Source organism: Taurulus bubalis (assembly GCF_910589615.1).
Source record: "Taurulus bubalis genome assembly, chromosome: 4".
In the NCBI taxonomy this organism is placed as follows: Eukaryota; Metazoa; Chordata; class Actinopteri; order Perciformes; family Cottidae; genus Taurulus; species Taurulus bubalis.
Genome location: NC_136592.1, coordinates 13,629,991 through 13,657,266, shown reverse-complemented (window position 1 = coordinate 13,657,266; position 27,276 = coordinate 13,629,991). Strand labels below are relative to the sequence as shown.

The 27,276-nt window shown below is 41.0% G+C and overlaps 1 protein-coding gene across 1 annotated transcript in view; it reads left to right on the top strand.

Annotated features, from left to right (window-relative positions):
- dennd2b (DENN domain containing 2B) overlaps window positions 1-26,290 on the top strand; it is a 45,229-nt gene extending 18,939 nt beyond the window's left edge. Inside the window, exons 3-20 of the mRNA XM_079216879.1 lie at window positions 810-2,045; window positions 3,327-3,469; window positions 7,042-7,142; window positions 8,264-8,479; window positions 8,842-8,938; window positions 9,595-9,639; window positions 10,008-10,192; window positions 11,039-11,148; window positions 12,750-12,819; window positions 14,460-14,537; window positions 15,763-15,903; window positions 16,016-16,164; window positions 22,039-22,216; window positions 23,563-23,604; window positions 24,281-24,392; window positions 24,699-24,938; window positions 25,185-25,271; window positions 25,871-26,290. Of these exons, the coding sequence (XP_079073005.1) occupies window positions 810-2,045; window positions 3,327-3,469; window positions 7,042-7,142; window positions 8,264-8,479; window positions 8,842-8,938; window positions 9,595-9,639; window positions 10,008-10,192; window positions 11,039-11,148; window positions 12,750-12,819; window positions 14,460-14,537; window positions 15,763-15,903; window positions 16,016-16,164; window positions 22,039-22,216; window positions 23,563-23,604; window positions 24,281-24,392; window positions 24,699-24,938; window positions 25,185-25,271; window positions 25,871-25,905 (3,265 nt within the window). The 3' untranslated portion in view covers window positions 25,906-26,290. The remainder of the gene's footprint in view (window positions 1-809; window positions 2,046-3,326; window positions 3,470-7,041; window positions 7,143-8,263; window positions 8,480-8,841; window positions 8,939-9,594; window positions 9,640-10,007; window positions 10,193-11,038; window positions 11,149-12,749; window positions 12,820-14,459; window positions 14,538-15,762; window positions 15,904-16,015; window positions 16,165-22,038; window positions 22,217-23,562; window positions 23,605-24,280; window positions 24,393-24,698; window positions 24,939-25,184; window positions 25,272-25,870) is intronic.
- Window positions 26,291-27,276: the final 986 nt, after the last annotated feature.

The following is a 27,276-nucleotide window of genomic DNA, read 5'->3' as shown; positions in this document are numbered from 1 at the left end:
TTGTAAAAAGTCTCCCCTCCCTGGAGCCGGAGGAATGAAACCAGGGAAGGGCAGGTAGTTGAGAAGGGAGATCTGTCTTAACCTGCATTGTTGGATCACAGTCCGCAGCCCTCAGCTTCCTCCTCCCATAGACTTGTTATTCTAACCAAGGCTGTGACATCAGATCTCCCAACGCTTCACTTTCACAAGACTCAGCTAGCTTCCAAGTCATGACAAGGTTCCTGAAAGATTATCAGTAGTAAGGTATCGGCATCGGCAGGGAATGTTTATCTGTTTGGAAATCTTAAAGGAAGTGAGCAGCTTGAGGAAGCCTGTGTGTGTGGTACAGTCAGCAGTGAGCGTGGGACATTTGTAGCACCTAGTATCAGTTTAGAAAAAGGCTGCGAGGACCAGAGAGGAGTAGTGAGACTTTCCCAGGTAAGGCTGCTGTAATAAATCTTGCTTGGCACAGTGCTTTCTGTGTTTCTCATTTTTATTATGGGGAAAAATCCACAGTGACATTTTAATCTAGCCCGTATTTCTTTTGGCCTTTATTTTAATCTCATTCTGCCAAAGACAGAATACTTTCCTGTGGGTTTTCTTAATAAGTGGCTCAAGTTTTTGTTCTGTCTTTGATCTTGCAAATGAATTCAGAATTTTCAGCTGATTCCCAAAAGTTTTCCCCCATCTGTTCACCATCGAGTTTCTGGTACTTTTCATGCTGCAGGTTTGAGTGGCTTTGTTGGTTCATTATCAGTCCCTCCCTTCCCCTCAGAGCATCATTTAAATTTGTACAATGTTTGTTCACATCGTTCTCTGTCTCGTTACAGGTGCCAGTCTACATCACCGTGTCCTGTTCTTGCTGACAGTCAGGGGCAGAGCCAGCAGCCTCTTCTTAGCGACGGTGAAAACTCTGGGAAGCAGAGTAGGTACGCTAGGACTGACGGGAGGTTCCTGGTACGTGCTGGCTGGACCAGAAAGACCACCACCTTGTGCAGTGGTGCCTCTCTCACTGGTGACACCGACTTCCAAGGTCGTCTCACCAAGTCAAAGAGCATCAGTTGTTTGGACAACAGACTCTCCATCTATAAGCCTCAGGCAAGTCAAGGTGTCCAGGATCAACAAGGGGAACCCTCTCCGGGAGAGGGACTCAACGGTAGGCCCCTGAGTTGGAGCACACTGTCACTGGGACCTTCCTCTAACCAAAGCCACAGGCGCACTCTCTCTCTCACCCGCTTGGTAGCAGGTGTTCACCCCACCACAATCCGCAAAAAGATCTCAGAATGGGAGTGCCGAAGGGTGGCTCTGCCTAGGATGAGCTTGTGTCTAGATAAAAGAGGAGGAGAGCGTGTAGGGGGCAGTGAGGGGTGCCCCAGCCTGCTTTCTTCTCCTTGTACAGAGAAAACGTTTGACTTTAAGGGGGTTCGCAGGATGAGCACAGCTTTCTCAGAATGCTCCTACACAGAGGAAGAGGAACGGGTTCCTGACAAAGACTGCCTAGGTCGCTTCCAGAAGAGGATAGGGAAGACAGAGTCCTCAGGAACATTTGCACGTTCCTTGTCTGCTCGGAAGGAGACGTCAGCGGTTCTCAACAGGATACAAAAGATAGAGCAAGCCCTGAAGGAGAATCCCAGCCCATCACCTCCACGATATTTGAGTAATTGCTATGCTCCCGACAAGACAAGACAAAAGTCTTTTGTGATTGGTGACGACTTGGACAGTACTTGCACCAGTAAGCGCAGCAGCATTTGCTCAGTGGCCACAGAACCAGATGCTGTTTTGGTGTCTGATAAGCTCTGTAAACTCAGACAAAGGTTCAGCGTGAGCTCAGCCAGGTCTGAGAGCCCAGAACCACTGGGCCAACAGACCTCTGTCAGCACACCAGTCAACCCCTTACCTAAACCCAAACGCACTTTTGAGTACGATGCCAAACGGGACCAGAAGGCCGTGTCTCCAGCCAATGGACTACCTCCAAACAGAGCCCCTGAGTCTCCCCCGCCGCTGCCCTCGACCCCTGCACCCAGCATGACTCGAACGGTAAAGACCGAGGGGAGGACACAGGACAGGTGAGAATATAAGTGTGCCTATATCTAAAGACAGTTTATCTGTGAAAGTTGATGTACAATTAAATGTTTTATTATATATATCTTTATTGTGTGCTATGAATTTCTTTATATTCCTCAGAAATGTATTTTTGTGTTACATATCTGAAAGTCTTATGAGGAATTTGGATCACAGGCCAAGTGTTTGCTTTGTTGGTGTTGTATGTTACTGATTAGAGTGTCTGATTATGGTGTTGGAGCGATCCTACGTTTTAAGAGTTTTAATGGAGATCAGTTGTAATGTTTCGCAGAAGACCATTGAATAATATTGATAGTTTTGTTTTGTTATAGCATTGAGTTCTCGTCATCCCAGCTTTCCTAATTTAATCAAACTGAATATTGTCATCATGGGTTTATCATGAGGTAAATGCCAACTGGAAATCATAAAAGCAGGTCATAAACTAACTAACTGATGCATTATACTGACTATTTGAAATGTCAGATTCTTGACTGAAATTTATTTTTGTCCATAAAAAAATAATAAAAACCAATAAAAAATAAAAACACAGTACTAGCAAATATGCTTTTCTTAATTCAAAAAGAGGTTTACCGTACATAATTTGCCTGTAACTGAATGAATAACCTATAAAACCAGCTGGATTATTGGGCCCCTTTGTTGCTTGAATATTATCTGAATCTTGGATCCTGTAGTTAACTTAAAGCTCTCAGGCTCAGCTGAATCAGTTTGAGGGTGGAGACTCTCCAAAATGTCCTTTTGTAAAATGAGGAAGAAATCCTGAAATGTTCATCCTTTGGACTCTGTGTTTAACATTCCTGTGGCTCTAGCAATTTTCAGACTAAGTTTAAAAGCCACACGATGTCGATGGCGCGACATGACCATACTGTAGAGCCCTGCACTAATGTAGCAAAGTGCCTCTGCAGTGCCTTGCGACGTGTGATGTGAACCTTATATTGTGCAGAGAACACTCAGAAATAGTAAGATATCTGCATGTTTACTTGTGACGCATCAGGAGGTTCCTTGTGATTGAAGGCACATGTTGATCCTGGTGTTTCTGTTTTTGTCTGTTTTATAATTAGAGGCTCATCATTTAAGTTTTTTTTAAGGGTTAAGACAAAGCTTTTGACTTTCTCTGCTTCTACTTAGCAAGTTGATGAAGGAGTAAAACTGGCCATCTAGGCTATTTTAATGCCATCTGGACCTTTTCTGTTTACTGTTATCTGTCTCCACTTTCTTAACATCTTTCCCCATCATGGTCTGTTGTGACTTTCTTCCTTTCTTCCCAGAGAGTCGTGTGAGTCGGAGGATGCTACGAGTAGTCTGCCATCTTCGTCCTCGCCTACAGAGAATGGCACACTAACCACAGGCACACAGAGTCGGCCCAATTCCAAAAGCACTTTAGAGGAGAATACCTATGAGGATATAGTAGGTAAGCACACTGCTTTAAAAACAGTAGTGAGGACCTTTATGCCACTTGGTTCTCTCGCTGGTTTTCTGTCTGACCTGGGTCACTCTTGGATATAGTTTAGAGCTGATGATTAATTGATTAGTCGTTCAACAGAAAATGTATTTATTTAAAACAACTTGTTTTGATAATCAATTAACAGTATAAGTCACTTTATTATGTAAAAGGACTCTGGTTTCTGGTTTTGGATTCTCAAATGTGAATATTTGGAGGTTCTATCTTGGTAAACTGAAGATCTTTGTGTTTTGGACTTTTGGTTGGACAACTAGGCATTTGAATATATCAAATTGGGCTTACATTTTTCACTATTTTCTGATATTCTAAGGACCAAACAATTATTTGATTAGGAAAGAAAATAATCGTCAGATTAATTGATAAGGAAAATAACTGTGAGTTGCAGCCCTTATACAGTTTAATGCAAATCATACTTCCGAAATCATGTGATTTTCGACATTGGTTAGAAGCAAGACAGTGACAGTACATTTGTAAATTTGTAATGTGACAGATGCTTTTGCAAGAGTCCAGATGAAAATAATCTCAGGTGAAACTGCAGCTGTGAGGGATTGCAGAAATGATCAATTTGAAGTATAAGAAAAGAAAATATGTGTTAATTTGTGTTCAGAACCTCCCACAAATGTATGTATTACACATACATACATTCTGTGATTTGTGAACGCAACAGTGGCCTAAGAAGACAAGAGTCAGATGTTTTCTCCTCCTCATTTTTACGCTGATCATTTACACAGTTATCTAAAGTAATGAGCGTGAGCTAAATCGATTGTGGCACAATCATACAAGCCCACCATGCATGAAAAAGGTAAAAGAAAGTTAAGATAAGAATATGAAAATGTTCTTGCAATAGGTTCATTGTTATCAGTAATAGTCACAATTGTGCAGCTATAGCACTAAACTTACGGTACAGAAAGTTTTGATTGTCATGCATCATGTTTCAGAGAGAGTGTGAGGGCATGACTGATTTTCATGTGAATCCTTACAAAGCCTTCTATTGTTCCAGCTCTGTGAGTGTGGAGTTTTCAGTTTGGTGATGCAACCTTTGTCAATCTCTTTATGTTCCTGATAAAGACATTGTCTCTGAGTAAGCTTAAATGTGCTCCAGCGATATGCAACAAAGCATTCAAGTTGGAGTCCTAATGGAGGAGAACAGCGGTTTGCAGGTCAGATGATCTATGTGAGAAGCAGTCACAGCTGTAAATGAGCCATGTTTACCTCCCTCCGCACCCCTATTATAACTAGCATTTAATTCAGAGAACCAGAATTCCCCACACATTTCCCCCAGGACATCTTGGAGCCACTTTGATAGGACATTCACTCACATCATTTGGCTTTTTGGCACCTGTGCTTGATGCCAGATGTATGCCTTAAGAGTGCAAGTTGTTTGTGACCCATGCTACAGTCTTACTACAATTGAAGGATGGATTGAGATATTAGGGGACTGTGTTAAGTGCTTTTGAATAGTGGAGTTGATAAATGGAGTGCCAATGAGGGATCTGTTCACAGGCAGATGAATCACACCCTGTGCTAACACTATGATTCAGCTGTCTGTATCATCTAGTCCCGGTCTCGTATAAAGTCCCACCGTTGTGTCACCTTTGTTGACGTACGTATATTGCTCAAGTGGTGTCTGCTCTTTCCCTTTGGTGAATAAATCTGGGAGACTGTCTGGTACAGGTTGTGAGTGATTCAGATTTGATTGAGGTCACACTGACACAGTAACAGACACGTATTATTCTTTGGTGTAAAACATATCATGTGCATTCTCCTATTTCTTTTCTTCAGTGTGGTCACGAGCAGCCTCGTTTGCTGTGCCGCCAAATGTTTTTACAAAACTCTAACTGTATGCACATTTCTGTTTTATGCTCAATGGTTGAGTGCCAGTGCTACTATACTGTAACTCGTCCACTTTATTGGGTGAGCTAATACTGAAGTAGTTGGTATAGTTTGTTTTGTGCCTCGCCTAGCCCAGAGAGTCCATTGTGTACACAGGAATGTACAATCATAGTGTGCAGCCGAAGTGTGTCCACTCCCTGCATAATACTGTGTGTCTGGGGGTGTGCTAAAGAGAGCTCTGGATGTTTGTAATCAGAGGAGTAGATTAGTACCCTCCAGTACATAAGCAGCTCTGCAGACATATCATTTTCCCAGCAGGCTCTCATTACAGTATTGCTTCAGTTTAATGGAGTTCCCGCACAACGTGGGGTCACACTAAGCCCTCTTATTCCGCTCCCCAGCTTTAATGATGCACAGAATATCCCTCCAGTACGGTACTGTGTGACACACCATAACGCCCCTAAGATCACTAGCAGTGTGCATTGTCTGTGTATGTGTGCATGGGTGTGTGTATTTACCCCAGACAGGTTCAATAATTAACCTAAAAATAGATAACTGAACAAAGTTCTGCCTGTAGCTTAACTTAGATGTGGGAAAAACACACTCTCACTATTTGAGATGCTGAGTTCATAGGGTTTTCCACTAACGTACTCAGGAAGAAGGAACACAGCTACAAAATATATTTTTTTGTTCTTTCCCTTTCTATTGACAGATAACACTGCTTTTCTTTCTTTTAAAAGTTCCCCTCATGCATTTCGACGCCATCTGGCTCTGTTTTTATTCTTCGCTGTGGTTTTCTTCACTTTCTCACAACCTTTTTCAGACCCTGCCAAAAAGCTATTCTCAGAGCACATGTCTGAATAGACATGGACTGTGGTGTTACACAAGTTTTCTCTTTATTGAAGTTGGCCCTCTGCCAGGTGACATCACTGTGAGCTGTGCAGCACTCTGTAATGTTCCTTTTCTTTTCTTTTCTGCTATCATTTATTCACTGAAGTACATCTACAGAGCAGTAGAAAAGTCTGTGCTTATTGCAACTTCTTGAGGTACAGTGACGCATATTTTCTATGTTTCTATGTTAAACCTTTGACAATTGAGACCCAACTCAGAGTATTAACTCTGGTCTTTAAACCTGATTGTTTTGTGCCTTATTTGAAAATTCACAATATGCTTAAACTCATGGCATTAGGTTAAAGATGTTAAAGATGTTTTCCATATTCTGGGTATTATACAAATTATATACATCGGTATTTCACAAGAGAGAACAAATATGTATTGCAACAATTATTATTCTAATCATATATTTTAATATTAAAATATAGCTCTTCTCAGTGTAAGACTAAGAAGAGGATGATGCCTCACAGCAGACAGTTGGCATGCCTGCACAGTGACTCACCAGCAGTGTTGTTTCCAGAGGTTTCAGCTGGGCCCACTGGGGCCTGTGGGGCCCGGTGCCAACAGCAACTGTTTTGAAAAAAGGGAGTTCACAGCTGGGAGTTACCTTTGACTTACCTTTCATGACTCCTCTCTTTTCAGAATAACCACAGTTTCACCCCTTTTCACCTTTTTTGACCCCACAGCCTCGTCTGTCTTCTGTTGAAAACACCCTCCGTCTATAGACAGTTGCTTGCTTTACTGCTGACATTATAGTTGTCACTATACACTGAATACTTACTTCATCCCGACAGAGAAGGAGAACCCATATGAGGATGTTGACCTGAAGCGGAAGAATTTGGGTCGGAAGTCATGTCTGACCACCATGGATAGTAAGCTGAACTCTCCACCTCAGGTAAGTCATAAGCCTGTTGGGATCAACAGCACTGATGTGTTTTCCTGTAGTAAACATAGTACACATGTTTTCCAGTGGTAACATGAATCCCTGTCCCTTTGTGTCAGTGCCTGGACAAGATCTTTTAAAGAATCTCACACTTCATTTGTGGCACTACAGGATACAGTTTGATATTTTTATACCTGGTGGATTCTCCACAGAAGACCCATCTGCACAGTTTGCTTCCTCACTTAAACACAGAAGCACTTATTTAACTATATAAATGGGAGGCACCCATGGCTACTGGTGGTAACAACAAGTGTGGTTTATATACTATATTTAATACTCCAGCAAATACCCTTTGAGCAGCTACTTTGTCAAGAATGTAACAGAAGAACAAATGATGTATCTGTTTACAGTGCAAAACAATAAGACATTATCATACAGACAGTCATACCATGAGAAAATGCAATCTTAAATCAAGCTGCACATGACAGAAATAGTTTACCACACAACAGCAGGGCCCAGAAAGGTTTGTTACTTTTCTGCAAAGGTTGAGGTGTGTAGCCTGCAGCTCTTCATCTAACAGCTCACTGTGGCTGCTCCTTCTTGTTCCTACCTGCAATATTTAAACTCATCAGCTTAAAGTGATCATGTCTTGTTTTGGAGAAAGAGTTGTTGCTCTCAGCGCTAACCTCCAAGACAAATGCAGTGCATTTCCTGGGACTTCTTCACAATAAAAGCCACCCTGTGCTCACTTGGTTGAATGCTTGTAATGCTTTTAATGCTTGGTTTGCTTCAACAGTAACTTAATGCAGCTCTGTACAGTGTTAATATAGTGAATAGTAAACAGTATAGCATGCATCATTTCCTGTTGATTCTTTGTGTTCTGCGAGATCATTTGTTCACGTTAATCATGTTAATTATATATATTAGCCAATATTAGCACTCGGCTTGTGGTGCTCAAAGCATAAGAATAGCAAAATTATATATTTTTGATTTTGGGGTGAACTGTCCCTTTAAGGATTATAACTTAAAGGAAACTATCTTGAATTAATGCCCTAGAATAACTTTTTATGAAAACTGTATGTATGAATGAATGAAATATACCAACCCTTGCATTTTCTTTCCTCTCTTACAAGTTGCCTTCCAAACCCAGTAGCCAGTCTCTTCGCCTCCCTGGTCCGAGTGACAGGAAGAGCCACCGCATGTCACAGTTGTCCAAACGCTACAGCCATGATGAAATGCTCCTTCTCTCACAGCGGGGTGTATCTACGTCACCTTGCGGCCTGCTGATGGATGATAGCCTCTGTAGCAGTGATACCCTGGCCTCACACAGGCACTGGAGGATCCCCAAGGTACACACTACTCGATCCTGCACAAGTCCCTGCAGAGCTCTGACCACGTTGTCTTTCCTTTACTGCTTCACAGACCAGCTTAGGTTTCTGTAGGGACCAAGTCAGCAGCTCTGGATCACTTGCAATTCCTCTGTTTTGTACTTTTATAGAATATAGGGCCTCGATGTGCATTATTACTGCTCGGGTTTTCCTTGTGGAACCTTTTCTCAAGAACTGGCACTGAAGATTTTTAGTAACCCTTAAAGCACAGTAAAATATTACTTTTGGCCAGGAACAGCTCTCTACTTCTTCTATACTTAGGATCTAAAGAAACACAACTTCAGATCCCACAACAGAGAATTTCTTCTTTCCTCTGTTTACAGCTGGTCCAGAGGATCAACTCCATTTACTGTACTAAACGTGGGAAGAAGAGGCTGAAAAAGCTGTCCATGTCCAATGTTGAGACTGCATCTCTGAGAGGTAAGGGCTCTCTGTATTCCCTTTATCCCAGGGGTGTCAAACATACGGCCCGCGAATCCGGCCCGCCAGGGGGTCCAGTCCGGCCCACGGGATAATTGTAAAAATTGAAGAAAAAAAACAAAAAAAAACCTTATCTGTGGGCTTGAACCACTGATCCACTGATTAAAAAACAGGCACACTATCCATTGACCCAGGGTCACAATTAATTACAGCACTGACATTACTAGACATATTGCTCAACTGCGAGGGAATCCGCAGAGGAGAGCCCAGGCAGGTACAACAGTGGGCTGATGTCTGAATTTTTGGTCTTTATGTTTCTAGTTTATTGTAGAAAGACCTTAAAATAGGGTTTATCATCCAAAAACCTTCACCAATGATTTAAACATAGAGAAATATTGGCATTATATATGCGTTATTATGCTGTGATTTTACTGGTCCAGCCCACTTGAGATCAAAATGGGCAGCATGCGGCCCCTTCACTAAAATGAGTTTGACACTCTTGCTTTATCCACTGGCCAGATAAGTGAGTACATATTTGCATCTCATCCACCCACATGGAGTTCTAGCTGTGTCCCTCTCATGACATAAACACAGGTTTGTGAAATTGCCCTCTGACCCGTAGAAAACCTTCTTGTCTGTCTCATGTCTGCCTCCAGATGACAACAGTGAGAGTGAGAGTGACTCTGATGACAGGTTCAAAGGTGAGTGACCACAGCATTCATTTGCAACGGCTAGGTGCTACACTTTTTTTTTTACTGTTAGCTCGGAACCTTTTCTCAGCAGTTTTTTTCAGCTTCCATGGTTTATATTTAACCTTACCCTGTGTGACCGGACAGACCACAGCATTGTAACTGAAACATTTGCCATGTTAGATTATCAGAAAACCATAAAACATTTATCATATGTCTAGATTCAATGACCGGAATCTTTCAGTAAAAGTTAAGTACAACATTTAATTTCCTCAATGGCTGAAGGTTAATACTCTGTGAGCCCTAGATTTACGTTCTGAACTGTAAAGGGTGTATTTTGTTTGAGAATTGTATGTATTGACATTCACTTTCCTCCTCAGCTCACACCCAGAGGTTGTTGAAACTGCAGTCCATCCTTCGACGGGCCCCCAGCTACCGCACGCTAGAGCTGCAGCTCATTGAGTGGCAGGAGAGAGAACTCTTTGAGTATTTTGTGGTTGTTTCTCTGAAAAAGAAACCAAGCAAAAACTCCTACTCCCCAGAGGTCACCTACCAGTTCCCCAAGGTAAAAGCCTGACACTCTCTTACAGCAGGGACTGGTTTTAAAAACACTTGCCGTTGTTCGTTAGTCTATTCAGGTGACTTCACAGGGGGCGGGAAAAAATAATTCAACAGTTCTTAGCTTAAAATCTATGGCATGGTCTAGGAAAAGGTTTGCCCTCAAGTTGGATAACAGCAGAGCCTACACACCACATCTAATATGTGTCAACAGCACAGGCGGCAACATTCAAAACTGTCTTGACAGAGTTCATAACAGTTAATATTGCCTTGACAATTGGAGACAAGAAAATGTAATCCAGTTAAATCATATTTAGAAAATCTGGAAGATGTAAATGACTGATGCCACTGATAAAGCGGGCCCTGTGTCATCTAGAAATAACGTGTTGGAACATTGGTGATTACGTACTGTAGTTTTTCCCCTCTGAGCTTTTAGTCATAGTCACTACAGAAGTGTGAATGCTGAAAATTATGACGGTTATGTTTTGTATTGGACATTGACCAATGTAATTTTTTTGATATTTTAATGGAAGTTACAAATAATATTTCTGTGACTTTTTAACATTTAATTGTGCAGGTTGTTGACAATTTACAGCTGGCAATTATGATTCATAACATACAGCCTAGAGAGTCTTGAAAGCCTGTTTACAGTTGTTTACAGCTGTTTAAGTTATTTAAGAATTGGATCAGCAGCAGTGTCCCATGGGAGAAGTACATCTCTGCCAGCTAAGCGATATGCTCACTGATACGCTCACTCCATGGAGATTTCAAATATGGAGTACATCGTTATCTGAAGGAGAATGAACACTAACTGAAACTCATATCCTCTCTCTCTTCTCCTCTCCTCTCACAGTTAGAGAGACCCACCAAGCAGATGAGGGAGGCCGAACAGAGACTCAAAGCCATTCCTCAGTTCTGTTTTCCAGATGCAAAGGACTGGAGTCCTGTGTCTGAGTACACCAGGTATGGCTGAACCATGTTTTACCAGTGGCGGGCCTTGCATTTTTGACCTGGGCCTTCAGTGCCGTCTGATATTGTTTACATAAATACGCGCATGACGGGATGCTGCATCATTAACGAACAATGTACTTCATCTTATTAATAAAACAACAACACGATGCAGCGTAGTTTGCACAAGACGGAAACCACTTTTATTCTCGTTCCACACTTCACTAGAACGCTTCCTTTCCTTCCGTTTTTCCCTTCAAAATAAAAGCCCCAGAAACGTACATCCGAACACTGCTTCCTATAAAGCAGTTCAAATACGCAATATAATAGCTTACAGTTATAACAAAACATCTAAAAACAATCCAACAAAACTGCGGCACTAAAAACACTGCACACACAAGAGCATGAGGCGATCAGAACGAATTATATTAACTACCGTAAAATTCGGCTACTTTTTAAATTTTTTTCCTCAACTTTGACCCGTGCAGCTGATATGTGAATTTTTCCGATTCTAAATTTAGCAGCAGTTGCAGAGACATACGGTACAACATTCACGTGAAATATTGGTAAAGCCACCTTCATGAGTGAGAGGACAGTTGCTGACCCTGCTGTCCTCTCACCCAGCCACCCAGCTTAGTGGGGTCTAGCAGCGAGCGCTCTCCCACTACCTCCATGGCGCAAGCTAGCCTAGCCTACCTACCATGGAGGTAGTGGCATCAACGGTGGGTGCCGGCGGAGAGCCAAGCAGGGTAAAAAACAACAACACAAAAAGCAGAAAAAACTGTTCACTCACCCGATGCTGTTCACTTAATAAAGACAAAGTCCATCCTTCTCTTTGTTAACAAACAGTTCAATGACGTGGTTGTTCAGTTCATCAGTGCGCTTCATGGACGCCAGTGAGGATCCCCTTCATAAGAAATTTATGGATTTAATCCTGGCAGCAAGGTAGCTTTCGGTTGTGTAGACAGACGTCACTTTGGCACACTGACCATTCACAGCGCACATTAATTGTCACGCCGGGCCCTGTGACGATTCACACGTCCACAATGCTAGCAGGCTATAGCCATGTAGTTTAACAAGCTATTGTACCACAGAGAAATAGAGGTGAAATCTGATTGGATAAGAAATCTCCTTAACCAGCTGCCGCGCCGTGCCGTAGCTGCCTGAAGCTGAGGAACAGACAAGACAGGAGCTGTGCAATGAGAAGATAAGCTAATGGGGAAAAATAATTATAATACATGTAGTGTATTTATGAAAAACAATTAAATTATAAAATAGCTATAACTTTGTGATTCTGTTTAGGCCAGCAGAGAAGGCCTAGCAGGCCCTGACGGCCTGCCACTGTGTTTTACTAACTGGTATATTACTCCTGCCATGTAGAATGTAGAAGTTGTGGGGCTTGTGAGAGACCGATGAAAAACAAAAAAATATTCAAAATCGAAGTGTCAGAGGCAGAGTGATCCTTGACTTTTAGCCCCTGGAATTAATGAAATAACTTTGGATTTCTTATTAACATGTACTATAAAGCAACTCTGTGACGTCTTTCGTAAAATTGTCTACATGTGTGTGTTTCTTTGTGTCAATTATCATGTGTATACATTTGTCTTTTGCGACAGTGAGACCTTCTCCTTCATGTTGACTGGAGAGGACGGCAGCAGGAGGTTTGGGTACTGCAGACGCTTGCTGGTAAGCCACTGTCCCCCCTCATCCTCTGCTCCCTGTTCACACCCTGCTGAGCCCTGTTTGTTGTGACAGACCTTTTTTATGTGAACATGTGAAACAGTGGTCCTGTGAGACCTGCAATGTGTAACATGACCATACACTGTGGCAGCAGGAGATAGAACGTATCAAGCGAAAAAAGACAACAACAAAAATAGAGAAAAACTAAAAAAGATAAACTGTGCACATGACAGAATTGGTTCAAAAAAGACAAGTTCCAACAAAAATGCAGAAATTGGTTTAATATTTTTAAATGTATTTAAATAATCACATATCTATCTTACAATCAACAGAAGGAAATATAGTAGCTGCATACTATTTAACTATTACTATCATAATTATAACTTCAAACATTCAGTCATAGACATGAAGTGCATACAAATATAATATATGATAAAAACCTAGTTGGGATTGACTCATTGAATTTAATGAGAGTTTCTCAAGAGAGGCAAAACAAAGACAAACCATGAAAAATCCTAACTTTGTCATTGTGGAGCATTTCTTCTTTATAATGAGGCCACGGACTACTTTGATGTTTTTTCTCTTTCTGTTAAGCTTCCCATGTAGCTTGCGGGTAGAGGGTATGACTGTGGGATTCTGCGAATGTGGTGGTGATTTTGTTTGCCGGTTGGTATTTCTGAGTATGTTTACAGTGCGACAGTGTGTATGTTTTCATAAGTTTGATGGGAGTGTCTTTACTCCGGTATATGTGTATGTGCTGGATGACAGCCAAACCTTTTGTGAATAGTTTGTCCAGACAAAAATGTTTTAAACTGGATCTGCTCTGTTGATCTGAGATTCATCTAGATGGAAGAAGATTTTAATGAAGCTAGAAGAAGAGGTGAGCTTCTCTCCTCAAGTAACTTTGTTTCTTCCCTGCTGTCTGACCAGCCGTTGGCAGTAAGCGAGCATTCCTGAGGACTTGAATCAAGCTTCACATAGTTGATTTAATCATCCATTTGGAAAAGCGGAGGAGAAACGAAGAGAAAATTGTATACCTAATATGGACAAGTGGATTGGCGGTTGTAGAGTGCTTGTGTTCATTTGGGTCTGTGTGTTTGAGTGTCTGGGGTCTCGAAGCACATAATGGTCTGTGAGTGTACAGAGGAAGGTAGATACGATCAGCAGGAGCAGATAAACCACCTGTGTTTAGGAAGTTGCTATCCACATAAAAGACTTTCACCTCAGATCACAGCCTAGATTTAAAGACTTGAGCTGCAGTATTTAAACAACTTATCTACATATGTTGTTATCATTGTCTACAGGTCATGGTTAAATTATCATCATCTGACCCTTTAGGCATAAAAAATACAAACAATAATTCCACACATTTGATTAAAAATATGCCCTGGTTCTTTTAGCAATCTTTAAAATGTTACAGATCAAATTCAATTTCAGTTTACTCGTCACAGGGAATTCACAGGGAATTCAGCTTTCTAAAGCTGGAAAAATAACCCTAAAAGAGACCTTAATCTGTCTCTTAAATCTTGCAAGTGAACTACCCATTTAAATGTGTTTGTAGACAGTTTACAGAACGTCCGTGATTGTGTCTCTTCATCAACTCTGTTATCACAAGTGTTCAATGAGTCTATTGCCTCCTCCTGCAGCCGACTGGGAAAGGATCTCGCCTTCCAGAGGTTTACTGCGTCATCAGCAGACTGGGCTGTTTTGACTTGTTCTCTACTGTGAGTTCATCGTTTCCTGTGCATGTGACACGCACACACGCACACACACATGCGCACACACACACAAACACACACACACACACACACTGTGTACGCTGTCTGTGTGTGGTGTTGTAGCTGTGGTTGACCCATCTCACAGTAAATGACTTTCAGCAGACCTTCTGCTGAGCGCCTGTTCATTGGTAAACCTTATTTCATTCTTTCTTTTTTTTTACTTCTTGATTTCCCAGAGTAATTGTTTCCTTCACTTTTGTCTCAGTGGTGCTAACACAGAGCAGAGCTGTCACTCTGTTTGACTTTTCCAGGCTTATCTGATTACGTATTAATTCAAAGTGAGTAGGTCCAGACTGTTGAAACAACGTGGTGGCTATACAACATGAAAATACAATACCATGGCCTATTTCAAAGACAGAGAGTGAAAATATGCTCTGTTTTCATTGTTTGATAATAATCATACCCAGGCTGTGATTAAAGGCTATACGGAAGCCTGGCAAACATGACACATCTGAAATCTGTATTCAGTAGTTGAGTTAAGCAGATAACTCTGCGAAGTAGATGCATTTTAGAATTTAATCTTTGAACAAATTAAAGTGTTTACCAGCAATAGAATGCGTCTAGTTTTGCATCATGTGATATTTTAGGGCATTCAACACACGAGTCTGGAAGAGTATCCTGTTCATTTTGAGAACGGTGCAGCAGCAAACCTGAGACGAAAATGAAAGGAATCTTAGTGTTTTCATGGTAAATGGGAAAGAAGACCAGTGTTTGTCTCTTTCACGCACACAACTCTCTCTGACATCAGACAGACAGACAGACAGACAGACAGACAGACAGACGAAGAAGATGATAGTGGTGATATCATGTGACCTTGATAAGACCTTGATTATCCAATCAAGTTGCCAGACAGCAGGCAGTGTGGACCTAAACAGAAATTTCCAATCACACAGACATGGAAATAAATTCACTTTTTTCTTTTTCAAAGCTGAAAATGAATACTGAGATCCAGACAATTGCTAGTGCTCAAACACAGAACAATATGTTTCCATAAATTGTTGCCATGGTCAATAATCTTGATGACGATGCACTTTTTTTTGTCATGCTTGGCTATTCATTTAATATGGATAAAAACCTTGGCTCCTTTCATATTAACATATTTCCAGTGTGTGTATTGAGGAAACTAGTAGAAATATGTTGAGGAAAGTGTGCTTTGTGTTCCCATGTTCAGATCCTGGATGAGGTGGAACGGCGGCGAGGCGTCTCAGCAGCCCTGGTCTACCCCTTCATGAGGAGTCTGATGGAGTCCCCCTTCCCTGCACCAGGGAAAATTATCAAAGTAAAGACCTTTCTGCCTGGTGCAGGAAATGAGGTCAGAGCTACTACTTTCACTACTTTCATTATGTAGCTGTGTGACATTTTCTGAGTTAATTAGATTCACAAACTGTGATAACTTAAATTTCACATATTTTGTGGTCATTCAGGTCATCGAGCTGAGGCGGCCCACAGACTCCAGACTGGAGCATGTAGACTTTGATAGTCTTTTCAGTTGCCTCAGTGTACGGCAGGTGATACGAGTCTTTGCCTCGCTGCTGCTGGAGCGCCGAGTCATCTTTGTGGCTGATAAACTCAGGTGAGGCTCCTAGCTTGTCTTTGTCCCTCTGCGGTGAGTCTATCATCTCCTATACAATATTTAAGTGAAAGAAAGCTTACCCAAAACTGAGAAATATATCTTCCAGAAACCTTTCACAGTGCTGCCAGCTTGTGTCCATTTAGACTAATCCTGGCTGACGATGAAGGCAGAATAACAATAACTTTTCTACAGATACAGACACATAATATTAGCATTATACTGTGGTTTTGTCAGCTTGGGCTGAACAAATACACTGTGTGTTGAACTGTTTGATGTCAGGCAACAGGTCAGTCAGCCAGTTAGGATACCAGAAGTAAAGTGGGTCACACAATGAGTCACTGCCAGAGGAAAAGAGGGTGGGGCTGATGAGATGCAATGAGTCTCTTAGGACTTGGTGTCCCAGTCTGTCCTCTTGTTACATAGAAGAGATGGGTTCTTTTAGAGCATTGGAAGCGAGGGTGGAGTGGGAGAAGAATTGAGTGGAGAAGTAATCTCTCCATGTATCAAAGCCCAGTTTAAACAAACATCAGTGGGGGCAGTGACTGTGAGGAGAAGGAATGCACTTCCTGTGTGCGCGACTCTGCCCTCTGTGATCTGTGGCTGGACTGTCACCGTTTGACTTATGATGCCACGTTCACTCCCTACGTATGAGCTACGGCAGTTTCTGTGTCCCTGGAGAAAATCAGTTTAAATTGCTCATTACCAGAGGTGATGACATCAAGCATTTCAGTGATTTTGTAATATCTTGTATGACAATCATTCAGGAAGTAATACAATATCTGTGTACCTGAAGAGATAAACATTTTCCCACAGGGGTGAAATAACTATTTAAAAAAACATGGTTCAGCCATAAAGCACGTCGCCCACTGCATAGTGAAACTTTTGCATTTGGAACAACGTGCATTCATTCAGGGTCTCCAGACGATGAATCCCAATGACTTTGTGATCCCCTGACTTTTCCTCAGTACCATGAGGTTGACGTTTATGGTTATGAATCAAAATGTCTTAACCACTATTGGATAGATTGTCATGAAAAATGGCACACACATTTGTGATCCCCTCAGGATGAATTGTATTAACTTTGACGATTTTTTAACTTTTCCCACCAAAAGCTGTACTTTTTGTTTAGTGCTAATTAGCAAATGACTAAACGAAATAAACAAATATAAGTATTATAATGTATTTTATAATTGTTGTGAATATGCCTACTATATATACCGTGTGTGTGTGCCTGTGGATTTGAATGTCCAAGCATGCATGCATACATGCAGAGCTCCTGTGTTTTGGTTTCTTTTGAAAACTGTGACAGGGCTTCTCTGCAGCTAATGACTTAGATGATAAAGGGCTGCTCCCTCTGGGGCTCCGGTACATAATCCATTCCAAAAATAGCTCACCAGCAGAACATGATGTATGTTTCTTTCCCTTGAAATATACATCCACCACAAGCAGCGGAAAGGAAAAGCCATGTTTGGCAACAGTTTTCTGTGGGTTCTATCCATCGTGTCTTTGCTGTTTTACGTTCCCTCAACTGTTGTAATATTACACCAAAACCTTTTGTTATTTTTTTCCTGGATAGGTTGTTGACTCGGAATGAAAGTCTGCAGAGACAATTTATTTTCCATCCAATGCCCGTAATAACAAGTTAAGATAAAATACGATAAGATAATCCTTTATTAGTCCCGCAGTGGGGAAATTGCAGGATTACAGCAGCAGTGCACATAAGAGACACATAGTAAAAAAATAAAAATCAAGTAATATAAATAAACAGTAAAACATAATACAAAAGAAGAATACAATAGCAATATTAAATAGAAAGACGGAATAAAAAAAAGTATATAAAAGTACTTAAACGTATTATATATTGCACCAGATGAACGTAATTAAAGTGACCAAAAGTGATTAAAGTGTTAAGTGTTTAGTGTTTGTGGTCTACTGTGAGCAGTTGGATGCCTAATCAGATAAATACATCATCAGCTATGTCACTCTTTAATTGCGTAACTTGATTGACCTGCAGATGCTAAAGGAGTTTTGTCAGTGCTGCAGACTTATGTAAACAGTCTCTGTCAGTCTTCAGGCTAGAGTTGAGGACAGTTACCACATTGTATGTGTATGTCTTGATTTATCTCTTGGCATGCCAGTGAAATACTTCTACAGTAAAATGATTGGATTTAAATGACTTTCCCAGACAGCACTCCATTGTTAAAGTGATTGAATCCTTTGCGGCATTATTTTTTATCAGAATTGCCACACTCAAATCTTAAGTATGACACTCTCTGCTTTTACCTAAATGCTGTTCATTTTGGTCCCCATCGGTGTCAATAGCTCAGAATCGGTATTTGACTGCATGATCAAAAGTATACTGAATCATCCTATGTAGGCTATATTGAGATTGTGGTGTCCTTTAAAAAAAAAAATTGGAATAATACGGCAGTCTGAAAGTGGGTTGGAGGTCTGGAGAGCACCAAGATGTTTTACAGCTGCGGTATTATGATCAATGTTGTCTACAATCCTCACACAAGTAGAATTATTGCACTGCTGCTGGCATTTTTCTAATCAACAAGTAGGCAACATACTCATTTAATTTACTCCTCAGTTATTCTCAAACACTTTCTGTAACACGCTCTGCAGAACTGGCACAAATCCAAAACCACTTTTAACAACTTAACTGGTTTCCCATGTGGTATTTAACTCTAAGGTAGAGTGAAATCCACACACTATAAACATGTGAAATGTTTCTGTTTTTCAAAGAGTCAAGAAACACTTGGACACTGCCAGTGCCTGACCAGCTGATTTTTACATCAATGTCGTTCTGGTGAATGTTTACACCCACATGTAGACGCTTACATTCACACGTAGACACTCATATACACAAACACCTGCACACATTCATCTGCACTCTAGACAGAGCCGAACAAACTCAGACGTTGCTAAGTTTCAAATAAGAACGTGTATAGAGTTTCCCACCGGGAGGCCGTTTCTCATTGTAAAATGACTTCTACTGTTGCCTTCTGTGGAGCTGGAGAACGGAGGCCGAGAGCCAGTGGCTGGAGATCCTTAAAGACAGGAAGTGAGGGAAAACCATTTGGGGACTAAGGGAGCAGAGAACATTCTGCTAGCGGATAAAAATACACCGGGTGCAGCTTGTCATAGGAATCATATAGGTCTATACTCCTGCTGCTTCTTTATATGATTTCTTGGTGTTACTTTGAGCTTGGGAAGAGCTTTGACATTGAAGAATGGTTTTGCGGAGCTTTACCAAACAGCTGGTGTCTGACAGCTGTGGTTCAGTCTAGTTCTCTTTGTTCTCTGTCTATGGAATCAGTCGTAGCCATGCCAGAACGGGTAGACCCAGTGCAGTGCTTCAGTAGGGCCGTGAAGCATGTGGTGATGCAGGCTTTTGACTTTCTCCCTCTCTCCTTCTCTCGAACACTGACATTTTTCCTCCTCCTCTGCGCTTCACAGACTAAGCCTCTGGATCCCCTGTTTCCTGGAGTATCTGCCAGTTCAGCCTCACACACACTAAACCAGGCCTGTCAGACCTATGAGAGCTAATATGTCAGGATTAGCTCCCAAACCTCAACACACAACAGCTCTGCACAGACCTTACCTCTGAGGAACTGGTCCTTCTCTCTTTTCCTGAGAGTGGAATCGTGAATTCATATGCCTGTAGTGTAAGTGTGTATCAAATCAAAATTAATCAAATTAGTCATTGATTTTTTTCTTTACTTTTGCTTGGTCTTATTTTCCACATATGCCGATGCTTAAGAATAAGTAAAACTTAGCTATGCTCTTTCAAAAGTGTGTGCACCCTGAAAGGGAATAACAATGCCATACAAGGCAGAATGACTTTTTCTTAGTTAGTATATGAGTGACCAAAATAACAAAGTGAATCTAACTCCATGCAGCTCTGTGTGGCTGTAGGCATCGCGGTGCTTTGAGCTAAAGGCTAACATCATCATGCTAGCATGCACACAATGACAATGCCATCTTAGTTTAACATTGGAGCATCCTTACATTAGCTACGCAGAGTACAGCTGAGGTTGATGGGAATGTTATTAGTGCAGGTATTTGGACAACATTTGATGGCCATCCATTCTAATAAGTGCCAACATATTTCAGTCTGGACCAAAGTCGTGAACTGGCTGACCAACCATTTCCACCCCGAGAGTCACTCTTCCTGCATGGCTTAAAGCCACCATACAACATACTCCAATCTAATACCACCACATGTGTGGTCTCTGAGGGTCTGAAGTTTTGGTCTAAATGGGAATGCCCCTCTCTCTTTACAGAGTTGAGTGGCAACCTCTGGTAGTGCAGAGTGTTTTCATTGCAAGTTCATCTTCTCCCTAGAGTGTGTGGTTGGGGAATGAGTGTAATTGATCCTTTTGGTATCAGTGGTGTGTATGGCCGCGTGTAGCCTGTGGCGAAGGTTTTCAGAGATCTATGCCCCATCACTCCCTGTTGGAACTCGTCAAATCCAGGAGACAGGATCTGTTAGGAATTATCAAGCCCTCCTCAGGCAAATGGAAATCAGACGGCCAAAGTAAAGCTGCAAGAGCTGTAATGGTATGAGTGATCTGGAAAAGGCCTAAAAAGACTAAACATTGTGGGTACTGTAGCCTTTGGGTTTTCGTTGGTGTAATTCCATTTAGCCCTGTCGAGAAAACACATTTTAATCTTGGCAATTTGACTCATGGGAAGTTAAGCTTAAAAGGCCTTTGGCAAACATGTAGCCTGAATGATTAGAGTGTAAAAGTTTGTGGGCGTTTTGTCATTTATCTCAGCAAATTGATTAGGGTACTGATCTCTGTTTTCTGTATGCTCTCTTGTGGGCTGAAACTCAGTGTGAATGAGGTCGCATAAAAGGGAGTAACTTCTGTTCACTTGGATGTTCTGTCTGCTGTTGATGACAGCAGCCACGGAAAACCGTTCTCATTAAAAGTGTATATATCTCAAGTGGGGTGTTTGTGCATACCACGTTTGATCCCAGGTCTTGTTCTTGATCCATACTGATTTAGTGCTCCACTGTATGTGTGTGTGTCTGTGTGTGTTTGTGTGTATGATTGGACCCACAGTTTATTTTCACTCCCTTTGTGTACATGGACTGGACAGTATGTAGAGGACAGAGGGGAGGAGGGTCAGCCACTGTCAACAAGCGACGGATCGTGAGAAAGACGGGCTGCTATTTGTGATCTCTACTTTATACCACAGCTGTTGGAGTTAAACCGAAGTGGCACTTTTTGGTATTGCGTCAACAAGCTTCCAGCTTAACTATAGCAACATGTCAGAGTCACGCCAGCCCTGCAGACAGTATAGTAATGTTACAGTAATGCATTTTATCGGGCTCATCATTCTTCATTGTGGTTTGTAGTGGATGGTGTGAAACTCTAAGAGGGAGGAGTACAATAGATAAATGCAGTAATTTGTCCAGACATTGTGGTAATGGGAAGTCTTTGAGATGAATCTGTGTCAAAGTGTAAGAACTTTGACAAAGATGGATTATTCTGTCCTTCAGATGAGCTGCAGGAAGAACAAAGTGTCAAAGTGTTTCAAGGAAAAGAGGATCAAGTCATTTAACCAGAGATTGCTCTTATAGTTCAGGGATTTGAACATTTTGAGTGATACTATTTTTTTAAACAACTACAGAAGTTCATGACCTCAGTAGGCAGTATTTTTAGGAAAATATTGTTACCATATAAACCACCACGCCCTTTCAATCTGGAAAAAAGGCTTTTCATTATCTAGTGAAACATCTGCTCCATTTTGACCGTGTTCAGTTTAAACTGGTGTGGCCTCCGCAGGGCGTTGTTATTGTGTGAGTGTGAAGATGATTGATGGTGTGTGCCTTTATTTTTTTTAATCTCCCATCATCAGTACCCTGTCCAGCTGCATGCTTGCAGTGGTGGCGTTGCTCTACCCGTTCTCCTGGCAACACACCTTCATCCCCGTGCTGCCGGGGTCCATGTTGGATATTGTTTGCTGTCCCACTCCCTTCCTGGTGGGGCTGCTGTCCAGCTCTTTGCCCAAGCTCAAGGAGTTGCCTGTGGAAGAGGTGAGTGCACCCTATCTGCATTTTCTCTGCCTATCTACCTCTGGGCAGTTTCTTTCCCAGACTTGTACATTTCAGGCCAATGTCTCCTACATTCTTCAGATGTCCCTGATTGATGTTCTGTCTCTATCTCTCTGTTCTCTGATTGAAGCCTATTTCTTGGAATAGTGGATATTATTGTCTGGGCTGATACATTAACAATACAGATTCGGAGCAACTTCATTATACATTGGCCGACTGTTGCTGCATCTGTTTGACCTCTTCTGCCTCTAGTCTTATTACATCAGGGAACCAGCCAGGGAACTTCCAACCAGAGGAAAGTATTCAAAACTGTGTTCACATATTAGACAGCACCATTCAGACCAGAGACACTGAAAGGTGTATCTATAGTTGTTTGCCACTTGAAGACAGTGGAACAAGCTGTAAACAACACAGCATTGACATGCTATCACCTTATGGAGTAGACTTGGAAATGCTCTGAGAATATCTGCAGAGTGGGTGATCATTTTCTGTTCATTTCAATACAGTCGACCCTTCTCAAGTTATAAATAGTAATTTGATCCATTAGTTATATATAGATATTGATTTGTGTAGCATTAATAAAAAATATAGATAGTTTAGCCTAAATTCTCAGATGTGATACTGTTTGTTATGCTCTTCTGGGACCATAAACTGAATATACTTGGGTTTTGGACTGTTGGATCAGACAATACAAGTCAACAAGGGTTTTGGGAACCAACATTTTACAGAACAAACAAGAGTAATTGATGAATGGATATACGGGCAGCCGGTGTGCCAGAACAGCACCAGCCAAAGATCTCGGGCCTCCTTCTCTTTCTAGTTTTGGCTCACAATAAATAGTTTGGTAGAAGAAGCCCACTTAAGTATTGTCCTTAATTATCAGGTATTAGGTGCACCTGGTTTCCTGCTGAAATTGTTGAAGTGTTGTTTAGTTTTTTCTCAGCATTGGCTACATTTCTACAGCTATGTCTGTCTTTTCACACAAATCACCTATATATAGAATAGGTGTATACCTATTCTATATATAGGTGATTTGTGTGAAAAGATAGACATGTGAACAACACATGTCTACCTGTGAACAACATCTACTGTCTGTTTACGTCACTTTTCCTGTGGCTGATTTACTCATGTGATAACTTCAAAGAAAAATCCATTATAATATATAATAATAATTATTATATATAATACAATATTATATCCGATTTTTTTTTTTACAGTGATGGTTATTTATTTTCCAGATTACATTTTCCAGAGAGAAAATGTACATTTCCATTGCAGGAATGACCAGTTTGTGTTTGAGGAATAATATGTTCTTTTCCTTTTTTCAGGCTTTAATGGTCGACCTGGGAACTGACCGATTCATTCGACAGGTTAGTCTATGAAAATAAAAAACTGTACTTAAAGTGAAACTGTAACAGTGGCCACTGTGGCAACATAATGCCAATTTCCCTTCATTTCTTGAGTCATGTTTGCAATATTCTCAGGAAACCTTTGTGCATTTTATCCCTCTATGTAATAAAGGTAAAATGCAGGAAAACAAAAAAGACAACATTACCTTAAGTACAATTGTATTGTGCTCACAAGCTTTAAAAAAAAATCTCCTGGTGAAATATGTGTGTTTAATTCTCATTTTTATTCTGTAATTAAACCACTTAAATGTTAATCTGTGAAATGTTAAAATGTTGTGTAACAGTAGAAAACAGTCAGCAAACTGTCTGTCTCAGTGAATAATGTTACACAGCAGCAATGCGTATCTAATGTCATTAACTAAAGCTAGCAAACATGAGCCATTGTACGTAACTGGTCATATTAGACCAGGTAAGGCTGAAGCCGCAGAGATTCTGAATGTTTTGAGTCGATTGAGTGGGCTTTTCTGTTTCTCATCGCATCATCTCTTGTGTTTTTTCTTCTTTCAAACGGTACAGGGTCTCGCTTTAGACAGGGTTGTAAAACATGCGGTTCTCTGTTGTAAATCTGAGCCCTTTGAAACGTATTCTCCAAACATAGTTGTTTATCACTGACTGCAGTGTTTTCGGTTGTTTATAGATGGACGACGAGGCCTCGCTGTTGCCACGGAAACTTCAGGCGGCTCTTGAACAAGCACTGGAGCAGAGGAATGACATCATCAGTCAGGACTCTGACAGCGAGTCAGATGAAGGTGAATGAGTGACAAATCATCACTTCTTACCAGGACAGATTCCTTGTTAATTAGAGCATCAGTCTCTGTGAAACTCTGACATCTTCAGTCCAGACTCCTCATCACAGTGAGTCACTAAGGCTCAGCTTAGAGAGGAGAAAATAGTTTTTTATGATGATGAGAGGTACTTGTCCTTCACATCTCATTGTTCTATAAGTAAATGGTGGCAAAACAACATTGAAACATCCATGAGTTTACAGTAGCAAGAAGACAAATAAACTTGACCTTTTTAGCTTCAGATTAATCCTTTTTCCTTTGTATCTACAGAGTATAACTCCTTAAACAGCCTGGTGTCAGAGGCCTTCATCCGCTTCTTCCTGGAGACCATCGGCCATTACTCCCTGTTTATCACTCAAAATGAGCGTGGAGAGCGCATTTTCCAAAGAGAGGCCTTCCGTAAGTCTGTGGCGTCTAAAAGTATCCGTCGTTTCCTGGGTGTCTTCATGGAGTCTCAGATGTTCGCTGGGTTCATTCAGGATCGGGAGCTGAGGAAGACCCGGGCTAAAGGTAGACTGTCCGTTTCCTGAGTGTCAGTTGTTTCCACACATGTCTCTAAGGATTTCCAACCCTGTACAATCTATAATACTAACTGTGCAGGAGAGCGCACTGCAGTAATACTGATCTCTAGTGGCTGAAAGTTATCATCAGCATGTTTTCTCTGCTCCTTGGCAGACAAAATAATTGTAATTTCCTGCAATATAAGATGTTTCATTCTTTTTCTTTTTTGTGTCTCTTGTTTTGTCCCATTGGCAGGTTTGTTTGAGCAAAGGGTGGATCAGTATCTGGAGGAGCTGCCAGACACAGAGCAAAGTGGAGTCAACAAGTTTCTGAAAGGCCTTGGTGAGTCCCGCAGCAGACACACAAGGCTATACTCGTTTTTTTTCTCAAACTGTTTTAAATCAGGCTGCTCTTGTGTTTTCTCTTTAGCTTTGTTGAAAACGCTCACCCTACAAGATTAGATCACAGTTTCCCAACGTTTAATTGCTGCTACTCATTTGCTCTGTCCAGATTTGAACTCATCAGTGTTTAACATCATGTATTTATCAAGGACAGTCTGTCAAAGATTCATATTAAGGTTACACATGTGTTTTGCTTCACCCGGATGTTTGAGCTTCACTATGCAGAGTTTGACACCAGAAGGCTGTTTTAACATTCTCCTGCTGAAGGGAGAAAGTTTTCCTTTGCCAACCTGAAATTTCCGTTTAAGGCCTGTAATACTTCATAAAAGCTGGATGTTGTGTGTTTATCCAGAGTGTTTTTCATGTCTTTAAATATGTATGGAGGGGATATTAAAATAGTTGTATCTGGAATCCACACACCTCACGTAATCTCTGCCTGGTTTAATCCTCAAATACCGTTTAATAACATGAATAAAATTGAACCTCTCAGATATTGATGTATTTTACATATTTTAATGGTGTTGTTTTAACTGTTTTCAGGAAGTAAAATGAAGTTTCTCCACAAAAAGAACTGAGGGGAAATCCTCCTCCTGTTTTCAGTCATACAACAAACTGAAGACCTGATGTCTCAAGTCTCTGCATTATGATGATTCTCACCTTTTTATTATGTTTTTTAAAAATAAACATGTACATATTATTTCACTGTAAGCTGGCTGTCACACTCTTCAGTGTATGTTTATAGTACCCTATGAGATAGCGATAGTACGACGGTACACAGCGAGTGAGCCGTAGAGTAACCACTGATGTCCAGGTGTGCTTGTGAAGAGTGGTATCAGGATGTGTGAGTGGATGAGACCTGACATGGGCATAAATGTACAGTTCATATGTTTTCATTTTGCATTATTTCACCACAGTGTTGTCCTCTGTTTAAGGAGTGTAGAACCTATTCAAAAACTGTACATGCATCAAGACAATGAAGAAAATGATTGTAACTCTTCATAGAGTCTTTTGCAATCTTTTATTAAAGAAATGTTAAAATGCTTTAAAGTGCAGTTTTGAGTTTACTCATAATATACATGTTACATATTTGTGTTGTTAACTATTTCTTAAAGGTCAAACTATGATTTTGACTCAGCATAGATTTGTTCGTATTTTTCTTACACACACTTATCAGCCAAGTCGCATCAGCCAAAAAGCCCACTTATCAATAACAACATTACAGATGTGATCAACAGCCTTTATTACTCACAAAACAAGACCCAAAGCATATAGACATCCCTTGTACAAAACAGAACTATGTAATTCAGTTTGCCAGATGAAATAAACATTGTCTCTTTTACATCTGACATCTCAATGACAGCTTCCCCCAAAGCTATGCATTAGGAGAAGCTGGTAGGATCCCAAAAGGCCCAGTTAGTCTAGCACCAGCTACCACATGCTGCCGGTAACCTTATTACGTCTCTGCACATCACTCTGCTGGCTGTCACTGACGTGCTGTTATTAGCTCTCCTAACTGAGAGGCGTGCTGTTGATTCCAGCCGCCATTTACTTGTTCTCTGCTTGTGTCCTTTATAGCAATTAAGGGTGACATTTAATGTGAAATAACTATGTTCTCGGTTTAGTATTAAACTGAACACTTTTCATCCCTTTCTTAGCTTACATTAGTCATGTCAAATTTCAAGGCAGTACTACTGTATTTTTCTTTTGTGAAACATTAATTTCACCTTTTCTACATTTCAAAAGGAGATTTTGTTTACATACAAACCGTAGACGCGTTGCGCCACAGCAGTACAGTGTATTTACTGGTGAGGCTGGATTAGCGACATCAAAAGACTTATTTCCGGTTTATGCATCAATAATTTAACATCTTGAAGAGGACTTTTACTTTAAGTGATGCTGTTACTAGAGTATATGTTACTACTAATGCTTTGATATACCTAAAGAAA